An 18,498-nucleotide genomic window follows, 5' to 3' on the forward strand; every position below is an offset into this window, starting at 1 on the left:
CCGGAGTGTTTTTGATAAAATGGGAACTAAAGTCCATTCAAAAATCAAAAAACCACCACCTGTTGCTTTAGGTTGGTAAAATTTAAAAGACACTAGGTAGATATTTTTTCATACTATGTTGGTAACTATAAATTATGACATTTATTTGATTCAAAATAAAATTCAATTGCTTTGCATTTCGTTCATATTGTTTTATTAAACATGCCCAGAAAAACAAGACACTTAATAAACATTTAACCTCAAAATGACAAGTCTCACCAAATTTTACACTAGACAGCGTTGCCGATAGTAATTATCGAGGAAAATGCGACGTTGGTGGTTTTTTGATTTTTGAATGGACTTTACATAACAATGTTGGACCAAAGTTGGACAAGTTTTTACTGGAACAGTTTAGCAGCAAAAAATACTTTACTAAGGGGTTCTCAATTTTCTTTTATCAGACAAGAAACTTTTTAATTTTCATTGGAAAAAAATGTAAAAGAACTTCAGAACGTCCTTTAAAAAAAGTCCTGTTTGACTAAAATATTGACACCAAGTTTTCTTTTCCACATTATGAATTTAATTTCACACTCTCATTGTACGATCAAGAAGGTCGACTTGACGTTAATAACTATTTTGAATATGGTAATTGTTTTCGTAGGTACTGTTACTGTTACAACACATTCTAGAAGTTGATTAATTCTCCATCGTCAAAGGAGTGAAACACAATGTTCACACTTTCTTCATCAACTGCCACCACAAACCAATTTTTCTTCGTCTCCACCATTCAAATTCGAATATGCACCACCCGGACCGATTACTAATTAAAGCCGGTGTCATTTCCGGCGACCCAATTTCCGATAACTGCCCGTTCTCGTCAACGAGCGATTCTTCTCACGTCCATTTCTTAAACCGCCCCATTTTCGGAATTTTTCCGCATCGATCCCGCCCCACAAGAAAACATAAAAGTCGAGCCGCCCGAGATCATAAACTCCTGAAAAACGTCTGGGTTTACAGTACATGTCACAAAAACAAATAATATACTCCACTCCCATTTCATTTGTGCCCTTCCACCGCCTCCCCTGAATCATTCACGAAACCATCACCAGTTAGCTTCGCCGTTTCCGTCTCGACGGATGCACTTTGTCCTCGATTTCTCCCAATTATGCGCCGCCCCTCGCCCACCCCCGGAAACGCGCTCCTTGACCTGCACCGCGATCCCGAATCGGACGCGTCAGCCACAATTTTTTTTCGCGCTTGACACACTTCGCTGTTTGCGTTTACCTTGCATAATTGTTTATTATTACGACAGTACTATTTATAACAATAATGACACTCGGCTGACGGTTTTGTTGGGACTCCGGCCTTGGGAACCGTCGCGGTACTGTTTCAGGATCGGTATCGACTTACGATCAGTTATACAAAGAGCAAACGAGATTATTGTAATTGTATAGCTGTTTTCCGTCGTGTTAAAAGCGGTGCCGTCGTCGGTAAATATGATTATTGTAGCCATGCTTCTTGTTTTTTTTCCTCTCCCTTTTATTGCATTGCTGGGGGAGAAGTCGCCTCATCTCAAATACTTTATCCAGACATGTCCCAACGGCATCAAGACTAAGAAGTTTAACTGTGGAATTTTGTCCCGAGATAATTTTTAACTTTGTCATGGCTTCGTTCTCAACCCCATCGACTTTCATCCAAAAAAAAAAAACATTTATGTTCGCAGAAATTTATCGTTTCGACTTGGAACATTTTTTAAAAATACTTCTGGTTCATCCTGTACAATGTGCGTGTAATGTAACCTTGATGGTCGCAATGTAAATTACAAAACTACTTTGATAACAATGTGCGTTCGATATCTGTCGCTTTGGCTCGACAGAAATCGGTAGAGTACCCACTCAGAGGTACTACCGCACCAATTAAAACATTCCGATGGTTATTACTATTAGATTGGCATCGATTAAGTGGAACAACTTTCTGTCGCCGATCAGATTTTTCTGAAAGTAGAAACATGAAGAATTGTTTGTGGCGATTTTTTTTTTGGGAAGATTCCGTCCAGATTAATTGAAATTTGCTTGGAATGTTCCATGGAAGCGAAGCTTGCGGCTTCCCCACCCACGATTCCGCACCGCTTGGTATCTTGATCAGCCCCCTTCGTTCGCCGGGGGCCTCGCACCTCCAAGTGCACAATCAATCCAAATCAATATTTAAATTGGAAATGAACCGTTTCATTTTGTTTCGCCTCCGCTCCGGCGACTTCGTCGAAAAAGCCGGCTCGCGGTTAAGCGTCGTGACCGAATTTAATGAGTCGTCGACTGTGTCGGCAAAAACTCCAGAAAAAATGCCCTGAAGAGGTCGGCTGACGTTTTCCCTTGCATTATCGATGCATTCCGGTGGCACGTACGGCCGTAACTCCGACAGGATCTCCCGGAATTCGCGCACAGCTGTGGAAAGAGGCGAGCTTTCGGAGCGACCAGGTGGATTCCGGGCCCGGAGTCGGACCGACAGACCGGATTCCGACAGGGGATGTCTGAACTGCGAATTTTTGCCGACGCCGGGACGGACAAATGTCAATTGTCAACTTGACGAAACTCTAACCTCAAAATTCGTGACTTGACAAGTTTGACAGTTCATCTGTCAGTGCTGACAAGTTCTTCAAGTTGCCAGCGATAATTTTTGAAATGAATTTGAAAATGTTTCATAATTTCTTTGGTGAAATAATTTTCTTCCAGCTGGTTTCAGTCGATCCAAAAGTGTTTAAATTTCGTTCCTAGACTTGAGAACTTACTTTAAAAGTCATCTTAACAGTGAAATCTCGAAATAAATGAACAACGAATTTTTCTTTCAACAGCTTTCAAGCAAATCCTGCAATTATTTTTTCTTGTAAACAAATAATACGAAATTTAGTGTCTAAACTGTAAAATCAACACGATTGAGATAAATATTATTGTTACATTATTATATACAAGTTCCTTTTTTATTAACGTGAAGAAGCAGGAGTTTAATTTCTTTCTTTCGACTGGGTGGACTTCAACCCCCTCACGCCTGTGGCGTTGGTGACAGCTTGAAAAAAGAATGATGCAATTTGTTTTTTTTTTCCGCGAATTTCAGATTGTGCGTGGGCTAAGGTGTAAAATAACGACAAGTGAGGTAAATGTTATTGTCAGTCTGTAAACAATCTTGTATTTATTGGGCGCGTCGAGATCCACTTTCTTGTAGAGCGCTGGGGACTCGTGGTCTGCACCCCCGAGGCGTCGCTCTCCTTTATTTGTTTGCGGTGCGAGCTCTTGGTGTTTTTACGGCCTCCGGTGGCGCTTCCCTCGTGTCCAACTGCGACCGCGCCGCACCTGTCGCCGGACGAACTCGCCCATCTCGGAGATGATTCCAGAGTTGTTGCCACTCGGGGTTCGCGTAAAAAGCGAATAACGTCCAGTCAGCGGTTCGCGTTGTGATTGTTGCGAGATCGATCGTCCACTACTGGATGTCTCTTCTGTTGCAGGGTGCCGCAGTCGGCCGGCAGTGATCACCACCACGACGGTCCCCCCCTGCGATGGATTCGAACAGCGCCCGTGGCTCCACGGGACAACTTTCAAACTCGGGTAGCACAGGAGGCGGCATGCACCATTCCCACTCGACACCGGCCGGAGTAGACGGCGGCGCCCGGACGCCCCCGGCCACGCCGAAGAAGGGCGGCAAAATGCTGGCCATCCGCGTCCAAATGCTCGACGACGCCGTCACCATATTCCAAGTGCAGGTTCGTGTCGCCGCCAAATTGATCACTCAAGAGGTGCCAAATTACGTAAAAGCCGTGTCAAAGTTGAGACTCGTTCGAAGTTTTAAAAAGGGGGAGAGGAGTTTGCAGAAAGGAAACGCCGGAGCGTATTTCGCGTGGTTATTATTTTTGTACGACGAATACATAAAGCAGACGACGGCTCTGGTGCGTCTTGAAAGACCGCTTTGATTACTGCGTCGTAATTCGTTTCGTGTGCGTTGAACTTGCACATTCCTGCAGGATTTTTTACGCTTTGTCGTCTCCGACACTGTCATTCATGCCCGGTGGATTCGTCCGGTGAAAAGCGCACGAAACGGTAGACCGCGCACCGTAATTACTCTAATTTTCATCGACAATACCCAAATAGACACAAAAGGGCGGTGCGTGCGAGATATGAGCGAAAAACATCTAATTTGACACTCGTGTCGGCGACACCCACAATCTGGTCGTCCAGCGTGACACGATTTCGACGCAAATTTTACGATCGCGCCACAGAAGAATCGAAATTCACGACTCTTGCAGTTGTTGTGGGCGAAGAGATAGTCGAAAGTCTTGAACTTTAACCTCAAATTTGTAAGTCGTCAATTTGACAGTTCAAATGTCACCTGTCACTCTAGACACTGCCGGGGTCAACGTGTTTAAATCGCTCGAACGGACGAGTTGCCCCCGGGTTAACTGCCTCCTTTTTTTGGATTTATTTTTAGTACGGTTATTTGTTTTCGTTCGCGGCGGATCTTCCTGTGTGCGGCGTCTCGAGGACATAAAATGACAGATAAACAGTGGCGGAGCACCGACGTAAACATTGACAGGGGACCAGTGAAACGGTGTGGTGTTACACCGGCCCCGGAATCAATATCCTTCTCACGGTTCTTATCTAGATTTGAATTCTTTCAACGGAAAAGTCGTCCTTTTCTTTTACTCGCGTCGACGAGAAATTTTTGCTTTTGTGGTCGGATGCGCCCCAACAACGCAGTGCCGTCCAGATGAGCGATCGCAGATGGAGGATTATGTCCTGTGGCGGAATTTCTTGCAGTTCGATCATTGAACGGAAATAAACAGTAACACAAAGAGCGTTCATGTCTGCTTTGTGCGGCCAGTCCAGTTTCTAATCGTCGATTTGTACAAGTTGGAGCCTTTGATTGCAGATAATTGGTCCCAAGATTCCGTCATCGTTAATTGGCTAATTAATGACCGAAGGCTCGGTGCAGTCGAAAAAATCGGTCGACCTTGGGGAGAGTCCTTGCGTGGTCACAATCGGTTAGTTGCAAAGGCACATGTGAGCCGGCGACCTTTGACGAAGCAAGCCCCCGGTCGAGTCAACTCACCAAATTGCATAAGACGATTAGGAACAATGGAATTTTTTTCCCGATAGACAATAAGTGCTAAATTTGTAAACCGGTCGTTTCCTTTTTGAGCAGCGCCGCATGCTAATCTGACCGCTGAATTGTCCTGTTCTTATATGGTATCCGACGTTGGCGGATCGGCACACTGACGGGAGCGATCATTTGCATCATGTTTGTGTTGTGGCCCTCCGCGACGGATCCATTATTCAGGCGGGCCCGATAAACGCAATTTTCTTTCGGCTCGTCGAAATGACGCACCGTGAAAGTGACTGCCGGACTGAAACGTCCTTGGCCAACGAGAAAACGAACGCGGCCTCTTAAGGCTCGCACGCAAAAATTTCCCGTCTATAAAACGTCTAGTTTACGTCCGGGCGGAACGGCATTTGCGACAATAAAAACGCAAACGTTCCCGTCGGTAAATAAACTTCACGTCGAACTAAAAATAAGGAGTTGCGGTTCATTTCTGTCGAATTGCAGGCCAAAGCTTCGGGCCGCGTCCTCTTCGATCAAGTCTGCAAGCAGCTCCATCTGTTGGAAGCGGATTATTTCGGGTTGGAGTACTCGGACGCGGGGGGGACGAGGTACTGGTTGGACCTGCAGAAACCCATCTCGAGACAGCTGGGTCTGTCGCTGGTCGATCCCTTGCTCCACTTCTGCGTCAAATTCTACACCCCAGATCCGGGCCAGCTCGAGGAGGAGTTCACGCGGTACTTGTTCTGCCTCCAAGTGAAGAGGGACCTGTCGCAAGGGCTGATGCAATGCAACGAAAACACGGCAGCTTTGATGGCGAGCTACATCGTGCAGGCGGAGTGCGGGGACTACGTTTCGGAGGACTACCCCGACCACACTTACTTGTCGAGCTACAAGTTCGTCCCGCAGCAGGACCAAGAGATGGAGCGCAAGATCATGGAGAACCACAAGAAGCACTCGTGAGTTGCGCGGATGAGTTCGGTCGGGAGCGGTTAACGTGGGGTTTGCAGGGGGCAGTCGCCGGCCGAGGCGGATCTGAACCTGCTGGAGACGGCGCGGAGGTGCGAGCTGTACGGGATCAAGATGCACCCGGCCAAGGACCACGAGAATGTCCCGCTGAATCTGGCGGTGGCCCACATGGGCATCATAGTTTTCCAGAATTACACCAAGATCAACACGTTCTCGTGGGCCAAGATCAGGAAGATCTCGTTCAAGAGGAAAAGATTCCTGATCAAGCTGCACCCCGAAGGATACGTGAGTTATCCGACTTAACCGGTTTGAATTGTTAAAACAACGAGTTCCAGGGTTATTATAAGGACACGGTGGAGTTCTTTTTCGAAGGTCGGAACGAATGTAAAAACTTCTGGAAGAAGTGCGTCGAGAACCACGGATTTTTCCGGTGTTCGTCGGTGAAGAGCGTGTCGAGGCACAAAACCAGGGTGTTGTCGAGGGGTAGCTCGTTTAGGTGAGTCTGACGGCGGCGGAGTCGTAGTTCGTGATCGATTGGGGGCGGTGTTGCAGGTATAGCGGCAAGACCCAGAAGCAGATAGTGGAGTTCGTCAGAGATAACTACGTGAAACGGCAGACATTCCAAAGGTAAGGGCGAGCTTCAGATTGCATGATTTATCCGATGAATTTTGGAAGGGTGTAGTTGTCGAGGCTAATAAGTAAATCATGTAATGAGTGGCTTGTTCCGGGCCGTAACGTCCGACGGGAGTCGGATCGTGCGGCCCGGTCCTCCGGTAGGTAGTTGCTTAAGAGTTTTGTTGATTTGAGATGACGGAAGTAGCGTCTTTGTGGCGTGTGGAGCATGGTTGTTGTAGCTTTTGGTCAACACAAATGCTGTATCCGACCTATAGTAACGTGTCAAGGGAAGGAGGATGGGGATTGTGATACTAGAGTCGTATTTTCAAAATTGCCGCCGTTTCGGTACTCTAACGGTGCATGGTTAGTGTAGAAACGGCGCGTCTAACCAACTAGCTAACGGCTGTGCTCCACGAGAAGCGTCGAGGCTTAACTTAGTTATAGAGAGACTAACTGTTCGATGTGTAGCTCGGTTATAATCTCATTCCTCATTCTCTTGTTTAGGTCGGCTTCATTCCGGCATTCTAGCGCTCACTCGAGTGCAAGCAACATGCACTCCAGTACAGTCGGGAACAGCATATCCGCACACCCCCTGTTGCCCCTAGCCGACAGCAACCTGAGCGGTAGGTACCCTCGCGGTTCGCCTCGTCGCGACACCCGTGACAGGTCCGGTTTTGTCCGCAGCGGAAGCCTCCAAACTGTCGGCTTCGCTGGGCTCGATGGGCGCAGCTGCGGGGGCCCCGGCTTCTCCGACGACGAGGTCAGCCTCTCGCCACCGCGTCACAGCTACGTGCTGGAGCTCGGCCCCCGACACTCGGCCTACCACGCTGCTTGCTCAGACGACGACCTCGCCATCACCTCCTCTGACGACGCAATCGGCCTCGCCGGCAACTTCTGCGACTACGAGTCCCCTGCATACGCCCTACGCGGACCAGAAGCCGCCCTATGCCAGCTCGCCGGTCGCCGTCCGCGCAGCAGTTCACAGGGCCGATACAGGTACCATCATCACGCGCACTCACACCACTACTGTCCGGATGCCCTCTAGTCACAAGTCGGAGGGCTCCCTGGACCAGTCCCCCCCGTTCACTAACAACTACCCCTCCCAGACCCAGTCGCAAAACGATCTAGGCTTAAGACCCTCGAATCAGGCGCAAACGCAAACCAGTCCCGAGTACGCGTACAAATCCGTCACGGCCCTGCCCAAGAGGCAGCTGTGGCAGCGCAGCGCCAGCTGCAGGGACCTCTACGACTTCAGCTTCGAGGATTCGGGACAGGCGAAGAGGCGAATCGCCAAGCCCTGCAAGCCCACCGAAAAGACCGCCAGCGTCGAGAACAGGAAGCTGGAGTCGCCCATCACGAGGTACGACGACCACCACGCTCTCTACAGCACGAGCTCGCGCGACAGCAGCCTCGAAATCCACCAAGACATCATGATGCCGGACCAGAAGGTCTACTCCAGCAGCTACCCGGGCACCACGACCTACTCCCAAGAGTCCATGGAGGATCCCGGCAACTACGACCTCAGAGACTCCCAAGATGACCTCTCGCACGACAGCTACGAACTCATAGAGAAATCCGACGACGACTACAGCACTTCCGCCGATTACAGATACAAGAGGGCGAAACCGCTCAACACCAGGAGTTGCAGTCTGGACTCCGGCAACTACCTACCCTCCGACACGGACTCCGAAACTGACAAACGACACAAATGCAAGAGCGTATCGGACGTGCAGCACGACATCTTCACCATGGACGACCCGCGGGACCTACCCAGAGAGATCACGCCGCGCAAGTCCGACGGCAGCTTCTACAAGAACTTCAAAATCGGCTCACGAACTTCCAGTCAAGAATCAAAAAGCGACTACCACGAATCAAAAACGGGAAAATCGAGCCGCGAGAGCTTGAAGAAGGCGAACAGGGAGAGGAGCTACGGCTCCAGGACGTCGAGTCCCGACTCCAAAAGCGACTACGAGAGCAAGAGGCGCAAGACCAAGACGTACGTCGACTCGCGGACGTCTAGTCTCGAGTCGAAGAGCGAATACTACGACGCCAACTCCAAGATCGACGAACCCAAACACCCTTATCACCACGAGTTCGACCGCAAGATCAGTTTCGAGCGGAACTACGGAACGCAAAAGGTCAAGCATGAACCGACCGCTTACAGTTTCGAAGAGTCCTACGGGAAGAAGGAGACTTCGCACGTCCATTCCATCAGCTTGCAGAACGTGGAGACCGAACAGAACATCCGGGTGAACCGGATGTTGGCCGATCTGGAGCAGAACACGGTGCCGAGGACGCAGAAGTCCAGGTCGGAGGACAAGAGCACGCACATCTGGCCGGACAGCATCCCGGGAGTTACCACGGAAATCAGGAACTGGCCGTCGGCGAAGCAGACCCAACGCTCGACCGAATCCGAAAGCAACATCTTCAGCTTCGACGAGGACAAGATCCAGTCGTTGCAGGACAGCAGCGACATGGACGTGTGTCCGGACCACAGTTTCGGCGTAGTTCCCAACATAGACAAGCAGAAGAAGGCCGAAACTAAGAGGAAACAAGCGTTGAAAGACGTCTTCATGGAGATCGAGCCGAGGAAGATTCGAGAGCCGCTGCCTCTGCACCAGCCGATCGAGCGCACCAAGTCCGATCCGAACTCTCTGGCGCGGCAAAGGTTCAATTCGACCTCCCGCCGGATGTTGCTGATGCACCAGAAGTCGATCGACTTGACCCCGGCCGAGTCCAGCGACGAAGACTACTTGTACAAGCAGATTCCGAGCGCTCCGCCAATCACGAAGTACAAAGGGAGCCACTTCGAAATGCCCACCGCCGAGTTTGGACATTTCGACATTCTCAAGCGAGAGATCGAAGGACAAAAGACCAAGTTCGAAGTCCCCAAGAGCCAGTTCGAGGTGTTGGGCGCCAAGACTCAGTCAGATTTTATCAATCTTCCTCCGAAGAGCGACGACATTCCGTACGTCTTGCACAAGAGACACGTGATGAACGGGACTGCGACCAAAGAGGAGGTGAAGCAAGCGGAAAAGCAGGAACCTCAAGAGAGCAAGAAGGAGGAGAAGAAGAAGATGAAGGCGGTCGAGTCGGAACCGTTTCTCTTCACTCAGAACATCGACTTGTCCAAAGTGGATCCGGTCACGCTCGAGGTGGACAAGAGCGAGGCGCCAGTCCAGCACATGTCGAGTCCCAAAAGGGACATCACACATATCGATCCGGTGCTGCTGGAGGCGCTCAGTTCGAAACTGAGCCAAATCGAGAGCGATTCGCCCACCAGCTCGAAAACGGAGAGTCTGAAGCCTCAACAGAAGTTGCTGAACGTACCGAAGGAGAAACCTGTGGTTGTGAAACCACCTGAGCCTCCGGTGGTCGTTATTAAGCCGGAACCCGAGAAGAGGGAACCCGAAAAAGAGAAACAAAAAGTCAAAGAGAAGATCAAAACTGAGATCAAACCGAAACGCGTGATCAAGCCCAGGATGCAACCTGGCAAGAAAGGAAAAGGGAGCAAGACCAAGGTGCGAATAACATCGTTCAGTTCGGACGATGAGTCGCTCGATTCGGACGACGTGTTTGGTAGCGCCGAAGCCACACCCACCAGAATGGAGTTTTCGCCTCCGCAGATGAGGAAAGAGATGGAGTCGATTCTCAAGTTCGAATCGGAAAGGAAGTATCTTCAGTACACTATGTCATCTACGGAGGTGGAAGGTTCGCCGCCTCAGACTAGGAAGAAAACTGAAAAGTCTCAGTACGATAACGGACTAGATCCGAATGTGCAACCATCAGAGTTGAGGAGGATATCGGAGAGGTCGTTCTCCATACCTAGCTCTGAAGATGATCTCAACATAAAGACGTCAGACTTGCAACCGGTTTTTGCAGAACCCGTAACAGACCCTTTGACCACTGTCCAAGAAGCGGACAAGGAAGATGCAGATAAGTCCGTGAACGATACGATTCAGGAGGACTTGGACAAGACTGAAATCAATCTGGACGAAGAGAGGGAGAAGGAGAAGTTACTGCTGCAAGCAGAGATCGAAAACGATTTGAAGAATCTCAAGGTGCCGGCGAAGACGAAGATCACCGAGATCACTTCGCCTTCACTGAGAAAGAAGGGACAGAGTCCGCTGCTGTTTGCTCACGCTCGATTGAATTTGTCGGAAGGTTCAGCTTTCACTCTTCTTCAGAAGCAACAAGCTACCGAGTCGCCTCTTCCGGGGCGAAGAGCGAAGAGTTTGGACGCTCCTGTGATATCGGTGAGCAGACTACCACCAGTGAACGCCTTCTCGAGTAAAGACGACACGGTGGAAGAAGAACAAGTTCAGACCGACGTGACCGAAAACGAAACAGACAAAGTTGGCGGTGAATCTTCTACATCTCCGGTGATCGAGAAAGCAGCGGAAGTTGCAGAGACGAAACTCGATTCTCTTGAAGAGGAGAAACTGGTAGAAGCTGAGAAGACTCCGGAACCTGAGAAGAAAGTCGAGAAGAAGAGAGTGCTGACCAAACCGGAGAAGCTGAAACCTGTTCCGAAAGAACGCGACCAGATAGTACCGGACGTGAGCGGGAAGGCGAAGAAGTCGGCGAAAACTTCGCCTCTCGCGCGAGCGTCTTCGCAGAAGTCGCCCAAGACTAAGCCGGTACCAACACAACGAACCACTTCTTTGAAAGATAGCAGAAGTGGTGGTAAGGACAAAGGTCCGAAAGCCGTGACCAAACCGCCGAAACCTGCACCGAAGACGTCGCTTGCTAGTAAAGGTTCGCCGAAGGTGATCAGTTCGAAGGTCACGTTGGAGAGTGCGGTCGAGCCGGTTCCGAAGCAGCAGGAAGTGAAGAGGACGAAGAGTCAAGAGGGTGAACCTGCTCGTCGCGTTTTGCCCAAAGAGAAAGCCAAATCTTTGGAGAAGCTCGAGTTGAAGAGAGTGTCCAGCAAGGAGAGGACCAAGTCGCAAGACGACAGCGATACGGATATTGCGAAGAGAAAGGAGAAACAGCAGATGTTGTACGAGACTGCGATCAAGCAGACCAAGACGTTGAAGAGTCCGGTTAAGGATGCCCTTCCGGTGTTTCCTCAGGTGGAGGAGATGGTCAGGGAAAGACACGGGAAATTGGAGATCAGTATAAATACGATTGAAAATGCGAAAGTGTCTCTGGAAGAAGCTATTATTATTACGAAGTCGCCGAAAAAGTTGGACAAGAAGATGGACAGGAAGTTGACCAAGAGTTTGGAGTTGAACCTGACCAACGATGAAGAGAATGGGGACGAGAAGCCGATGCAGCGTCTCGGTAAAAGTCTCGATTTGGACGACCGTCCCAAAGAGGAGGAAGTCACAGCTTTCGACTTCAAGATCGAGACCATCAGCAGCATGAAAGTGGAAGAGACTTCGCCGGAATGCGACTTGGTGCAGGAAGTGGTAAAAGCGGACGTCCACAAGGAGAGCACCGAGCAAGACGTCGACGAACCGCACGAGAATATTATCCTGGAAGGGACAAGTTTGGACGTGTGGTTGTCCGTAGAAGGCCAAGACCGCACCAACAACAAGTTGGAAAACATCAAGCTGATCCAGAAGAGTAATGATTTTTTTGAACAGCGACCATCCACAAAACCGCCAGATTTGGGCAAGCTTGACCCCAAGAGCTCGTCCGACTCGCAAAGCATCGACAAAACGAGCTTGGGGAACTCGTTGGACATCAAATACATCGACGATTCGGGAGATTCGTCGCACAAATCGGAACAAGACGCGGCGTTGATCGCCGAAATGCAGAAAGCTTCAGAGACCGTGTCCAAGCTGTTGCGCAAGAAGATGGAAAAGAGGCGATTGGCCGCGACGGCTCCGAAAAGAGAAGTCGAGAGCGTGGTGCGCATCACCAGCGAGGACGAATCGCTGACGGAGGTGAGCGACTTGAGGTGCGAACCTCACGAGGTCGATTCGAACCTGTTGGCGGTGAGCGACGCCCACAGAGATGCCCTCCTCAAGCTGAGCATAGAGAGGAGTCGGTCGGAGGACACGGGATCGTGGATGACCGTCGAGTGCGACGAGTTTTTCGGAGCCGAGGAGTCTTTCGATTACGACCAAGCGCCATTGGACACGCCTGAAAAAGCCAGCGTTGAAGGGGAGCAAGAGGCCAAGTCTCCGATTGGTCAGCCCAAAGTGACGGACGGCAGCGAGACCGCTAATCTCTTGTCGGCGGCGATCAAGCACAGCAAGTTGGAGTTGTTGAAGCGGAGCTCGGACCAGTCCAGATCCAGCGACACGACCGGGTCTTGGACCAGCGGCGAGAAGGATCCGAGTCCGAGCAACGTCAAAGAAACTGACGATTCGAGCGTGAGTTGCGCGATCGGACGCGCCATAGGGTTCAGTCAGACCATCGAGAAGTTCGCCAGCAAGGAGCAACTGGAGAAGGAATCGCCGCACACCGAGAGTGAACCGCCTAGAAGTCCGCGAAGTCCAAGAAGTCCCAGAATATGCGTGCTGGGACGTGCCTTCACCATCGACGAGGAGTCGATGTCGCAAAATAAATACGACGAGTCGAGCTCGGACGAAGCCCACGACATTCCCAAAGACTTGACGCCGGTCCAGGAGGAGAGCAACGGGATCAAATACAAGAAAACTCCCTACCCCTTCGAGGAGAAGTGGTCGACCGAGTCGGAACTGAGTCAGAGACTCCACCAGAAGATCTCCAAGAAGCTTTCGGGAGACAAGAGCAGCATGTCGTCCCTAGACGAGCCGAAGAGCGGCAAAAGCATTCACTCCTTCGATAGACTGTCGGTGGAGTCGAGAAACTCCGTCGACACCGAGTCCAGTTCCGGCAGTCTGGGGGCCGCGGTGAGAATGGGCAAGTCCAGCGACATCCCCAAAGAGCTGAGCTCGACGTGGCGTCCGTTCCCGTTGGACAGCTCCGGATCGGAAAGCTTCGACGACGGTTTGCTCCCCCCGGACCAAGACTCGGAAAAACAAGAGTACTTCCTGGCTCGGGAGAACTCGGGCGATTTCGCCGCGCTCAACGACGTCTGTTACAAATCCGACAACGACGTCACTCCGACGCGCGACGACACGGAACTACCCGAGGATCTGGCAAATTTCCCGGCGAATTTCGGCTACCCCTGTCTCACCACCAACATAGGAGGATTGACCTTGACTTTGGGTTCGAGCGACGTCCTGACGGGGTACGGCGGCGGCGGGTTCTTGTCGCGCACTCTCTCCAGGATATCCGAGAGGAGTACCAACTCGGAGAAGTCCAGTTTGGAGGAGGACTCCACGAAGGGGAGCACTCAGAGTGACAGTTTGAACGACGAGTCGATGGCGTCGAGCAATCCCCAAGTGAGTCTGAGCTCGGACCCGCCCAGTAACGCCCACTTTTCGGAGAACGAGAAGAAGACGCCGACCAACGAGAAGCCTCCGAGTCCGAGAGAGGTGGTTCCGGGTTTCGACCACGCCCCCAACATCAACAGTTTGTTGCAGAGGCAGATCTCGGACGATCGACGAACGTCGGCGGAGATGGCCGAGCTGTCGATGGACGACATCGAGATTATAACGTCGGAGCGGGGGTTGAGGTTGAAGAGGCAAGGGTCGGACGATACCATCATCGACGAGGAGTGCTTCGAACCGGCGGACGAGAAGAACGACAAGAACCGGTCGAGCAGTCAGGAGAGCGAGGAGTGGCCTCTGCCGGACATACCTCAACAGGATAAGAAGAGTCTGTTGGCGATGCACGAAGTGCCCAGTTCGGACACGTCGCAGCAGACCACTCAAGTGTTTCAACCCCCGAGGACCAACATCCCCAAAGTGTTCGGTCTGAGGGGGTCCATCAAGAGCCAAGATTCGGAACAGTGGCCGAGCCCGCCCTCGAGTGTGGTGGAGCCGCCGATCGTCGGAGACGTAGAAACGTACTACATGACGCCTCCCGAGGAAGCCTGCAAGGTGACGATAGACTCGAGCACCGTCAGCACCTACGACAACGATTCCAACTCGGACGACAACAAAACGTCGGAACTGGAAGGCGACAAGACGCACACGTACGAAAACGTCGCCACCGAACACATCAGCGAGAGCATATCGGAAAGTCTGAGCGTCGGCGTCAGCGGCATCAAGATAGTACTAGATGCGAAATCTGCCGACTCCAACTCGGACGAAGATCTCAACATTTCGAATCTCAACGACGACGTCTTCACCGAAACCATCGACTCGTCGAGGAACGAGTTGCGACCGCCGACCGTGATGCGACGCAGCACCACTTCCGACGACTCGTCTCACTCGCATTCGGGAGGCGGTAGCGTCAGCGGTCCCAGAGCCGAGCTCAAGCCGCAATCGCAAAAGGGTTCTCACAGTTCTTACTCGGAAGAAGATTGTACCAGTTCGATGGGTACCAATCTGGAAGACGGCACCGTACGGTACGCTTTCAAACCGACGAAGTGCACGCACAGTTCGCATTCCGAAGACACGTCGATCGCGCTCAGTCTGTCGGAATGGTCGAACAGCACCAACACCGTCAAATTCCAGAACTTGTCGAGCAACAGCGGTACTACCAAGAGCAGTTCCGGCTTGAAGAGCGACGACAATTCTCTAACGGACATTGCTCAGTCGATCTCGGAGTGGTCGAGCAGCAACAGCAAGCAGCAGCAAAGTACCAGCTTGCAGTTCCAAAAGCTATCGTCGACCACCTCGACTGGTGACAGTACTTTGACTGATTTAATCCCGACGTTGTCCGAGTGGTCCAGTTCGGAGACGAAAACCCTGGTGCCTCAGCAGTTCTTCTCGGCTAATCTGAACGAGCGTCAGAGCGTGACCAGGTTGGGGTCTAGCGTGGACGAGGGCGATCTGGGTACGCCTCTGGACCCCAAAGGCATGCCCAGTCCCAAGAACATTCCTTCCGAGGATTTGGCCCAGCTGGCTTGCGGTCTAGGAGCGGGCAGGAACGAAGCGAAATATTTTACCAAGTCCACGGAAAGACCCATCGTGATCCCGATGCAGACCCAGTCCGACACGGAGAAGTCGAGCAGTTCGATCGAGCAGAAAACCGTGCACACGCAGCGGTACGACAAGGAGAAGCAGAGGTACTTGCAGAAACACCAACCGTCGACGAGGAGTACCGAACGGCCGGTCAAAGTACCTCTGAAACTGTCCAAGTGTTCGCCTTATTACTCCAGCAGTCTGAGCTCGGAATCGACGCCGCTGGCTAGTACCAGTCCCATTCCGATCAACAAGACCGCCACGGTTCCCCTGACGAGAGCCCACAGGAAGCCCATGTCGAAGAGTCTTTTTCACGCGAAAAGTCCCCCGAGCGAGAACGACTCGACCAGCTCGGTCGAGTCGCCGAAGAGCAAGTCGGAGAGGGACCGCAGGGGGTACCGGCGGCGGCGGCAGTCGCAGACGCAGAGGCGCCAGAAGGTGGAGAAGGAGTACCACAGCGTCGACGAGTACTGCTACGGCGAACAGGGTGACTACGGCTACCGGTACGAGGAGATGGGCGGGGACAGTCCTCTGCTGCAGTACGCCGAGAACCTGGAGGAGGAGGGCTACCTCCCGGACGGCGACTCGCAATCGGGCTCGGACATATTCCGCATGGAGAAGGAGGACGACGAGCGGTACGACATGGTGGAAGGCTTCGACGTGGCGTCGATCCCTCCGCCACTGCTCGAAGACGATTTCGAAGAGGAACACTCGCCGCAAATTTGATTTTAATGTGATGTAGGAGTTCTGGTCGGGGTATAGTTTTGTCTTGATGGTGCTTGTTGTGGTGACGAGCGTTCTAGTTTTCGTGTTTGCGTTCTTCAACTTCTTGATTTTCATCGGTTTCTTTCAACTGTGCTGAACAAGAGCCAGCTTCACCGATCATACCCCACGCCGAGACACGACCGGCTCACACGATAATCAAACGATTGGGTTACTGGCTGTGCCGAATAAAAGGAGGAGCGATCGTTTACTCACTTTTATAACAAAACGTAAAACTTGCTCAGTACGACTAGTAGAGTGGTAGGGTTTAAACGAAACGAACGTGCCAAAGATGCGCCAAATTTTTGCGATTGGTCTGTGTCAAAAACTGATTCACGTCTTCATTTACTACGCGTGGCCGTTGGGTCGCGGGTTTTAACGCCACCCCACCGGTCACGTCGTTTTTTAACGACATTTCTCTAATCACTCGATGTATGTGCAAGCCACCGAAGACTGAAAAATAATTTGTAAATAAATTTGTGTCGTTAATACAGAAAATCAAACAATATATTTCGCTGTTCGATTCGGGTGTCTGTGTCATTTTTCGATTTTACGATGTTATGTACTCTGTATATTGTTCATTTGACATGTGATATATGTGATAGTTGCCTTTTGTTGTTACTCACTCCCCAAAAGGCAATTCGGGTTTATTTCAGGCCGCACTCCCTTTTTTATACATTTTTTCTGTGCATCATTTTTTTGTAGTGTTTTTCCATAATTTACCATTCGGCAACGCATTCGGACCGGTTTGAAGAGACATTCGCATTTTTCAAATCCACTTTACATAGATGTAGCTCTAGACGAAACCTTTAATCTTCGAACAACTAGAATAAGACAAATTTTATCGATCGATGTTTTTAGAAGACTTTACATTGGGTTTTTATAGACAAAAAAGCTTCATAGAAAGAGATTCCTTGACACTAGTTACTTTAGTTCTCTGAAACGTCAGACATGACAGACCGCAAGACTGAAAAATCCCTAAGTTCCTGTCAAACGTTTGCCAATTTTAGAATAGCTACGCAGTTCCTTTTTGGACACTTTTACAACTTGGACGATAAATAAACCGACCCGAGGGTACCGTACAATCCTCCTTTGCATTTTTTACGAAACGTCGTCAAGGAGTCTCGCGGCTACAAACGAAATTTTTGCCATTCTACTCGATGTTTAGACGTAGCCAGCTAAATTCGAACTGAACGAGAGGAATTAAAAGAAAACACTACATCAGAAGATGCACTAAAAAACTCTCTCATTATTATAGCATTCGTAAGAATCCCACCTTTAGGCGTATTCATAGCTTGTAACTAAATTAACCAGCTTAAAACTAACGAGGGTGCGGGATAAAGCGAGAGAGAGGATAACGAGATAAATAAATGGTGGATGCGCCGGGCTTGTAGTATTCCCAATGTGGCTAACCTAAAAATAAAACTAAATAATAAACTAAACAAACCATTCATTTCAGCTTATAGTTGTGTAATTATGTCGAATAGTGTTTATATTATTGTAAATAATGAATCTGTGACCCATTTGTTGAATATTTAAATCATTTATTATGCGATAATTAGATGTAGGGTTGTTTTCTTCGTTGGTTGATTTTTACACGAATTCTATTGATTGTACAAGACGACGGTCTAATTATTAACATTCAGACTTTGTGTTCCCGATCAAGTACAAAACAGACATTTTTGTACATATTCATCTCATTTTTTATTCATCCGTTCATTACCTTATGTGTGATGTTGAGTAATTTTTTCTGTACGAAAGTAGGCCTAACTACTCATGTATTTGAATAACAACAACAATTTGTAATAATCCGAGAAGTGTTGTAGTCAATAATACGATTCTTTCCATTTTTACGTTTTTGTGATATTTATAATATGATGATAGTGTAGTGTTAGGGTTAGTTGACATGTTAACGAGGTCATTCCCTGTTTTCGTTGTTCGTTTCTGTTCCGACAGAAGTTTGTTGATTATTATGATGCTCAAAGCATGTAGATCTTAAGAAGGGAACCCATGCTGTGTACAATCATTATCGTTTTGTTGATTCTGGTATGACGTTTCTCAAGAACTGTAATCATTTCATTGGAAATAAAACATACAATTTGCTTAAGTACTAACCTTTATTGCTCTTAACGCTTTACAT

At 49.9% G+C, this 18,498-nt stretch overlaps 2 protein-coding genes across 8 annotated transcripts in view; both read left to right on the top strand.

The window, feature by feature from the left end:
* The window catches only part of LOC138130420 (FERM, ARHGEF and pleckstrin domain-containing protein 1-like), a 29,709-nt gene that overhangs the window by 8,468 nt on the left and 2,743 nt on the right, over nt 1–18,498 (top strand). For 2 of the 7 annotated variants that reach the window (XM_069046890.1, XM_069046888.1), the window contains 7 exons: nt 3,476–3,730; nt 5,569–6,020; nt 6,072–6,315; nt 6,366–6,526; nt 6,583–6,657; nt 7,150–7,268; nt 7,312–7,641. In XM_069046890.1, the coding sequence (XP_068902991.1) occupies nt 3,527–3,730; nt 5,569–6,020; nt 6,072–6,315; nt 6,366–6,526; nt 6,583–6,657; nt 7,150–7,268; nt 7,312–7,641 (1,585 nt within the window). In that variant the 5' untranslated portion in view covers nt 3,476–3,526. Of the gene's footprint in view, nt 1–3,395; nt 3,416–3,475; nt 3,731–5,568; nt 6,021–6,071; nt 6,316–6,365; nt 6,527–6,582; nt 6,658–7,149; nt 7,269–7,311; nt 7,642–18,498 lie in introns of those variants that run through there. The other 5 variants (XM_069046891.1, XM_069046892.1, XM_069046893.1 and 2 more) reach the window with 5 other exon arrangements.
* Nucleotides 7,650–18,465, top strand: LOC138130434 (microtubule-associated protein futsch-like). The gene has a single exon (XM_069046910.1). It carries the CDS (start codon nt 7,680–7,682, stop codon nt 16,320–16,322), a length of 8,643 nt encoding a protein of 2,880 aa, XP_068903011.1. The 5' UTR covers nt 7,650–7,679; the 3' UTR covers nt 16,323–18,465.

The sequence above is a fragment of the Tenebrio molitor genome, chromosome 5, assembly GCF_963966145.1.
Source record: "Tenebrio molitor chromosome 5, icTenMoli1.1, whole genome shotgun sequence".
In the NCBI taxonomy this organism is placed as follows: domain Eukaryota; kingdom Metazoa; phylum Arthropoda; class Insecta; order Coleoptera; family Tenebrionidae; genus Tenebrio; species Tenebrio molitor.

Bases quoted from the DNA above. Each gene is read 5' to 3' on its own strand.
- LOC138130434 (XM_069046910.1), top strand. From the start codon at position 7,680: ATGCCCTCTAGTCACAAGTCGGAGGGCTCCCTGGACCAGTCCCCCCCG.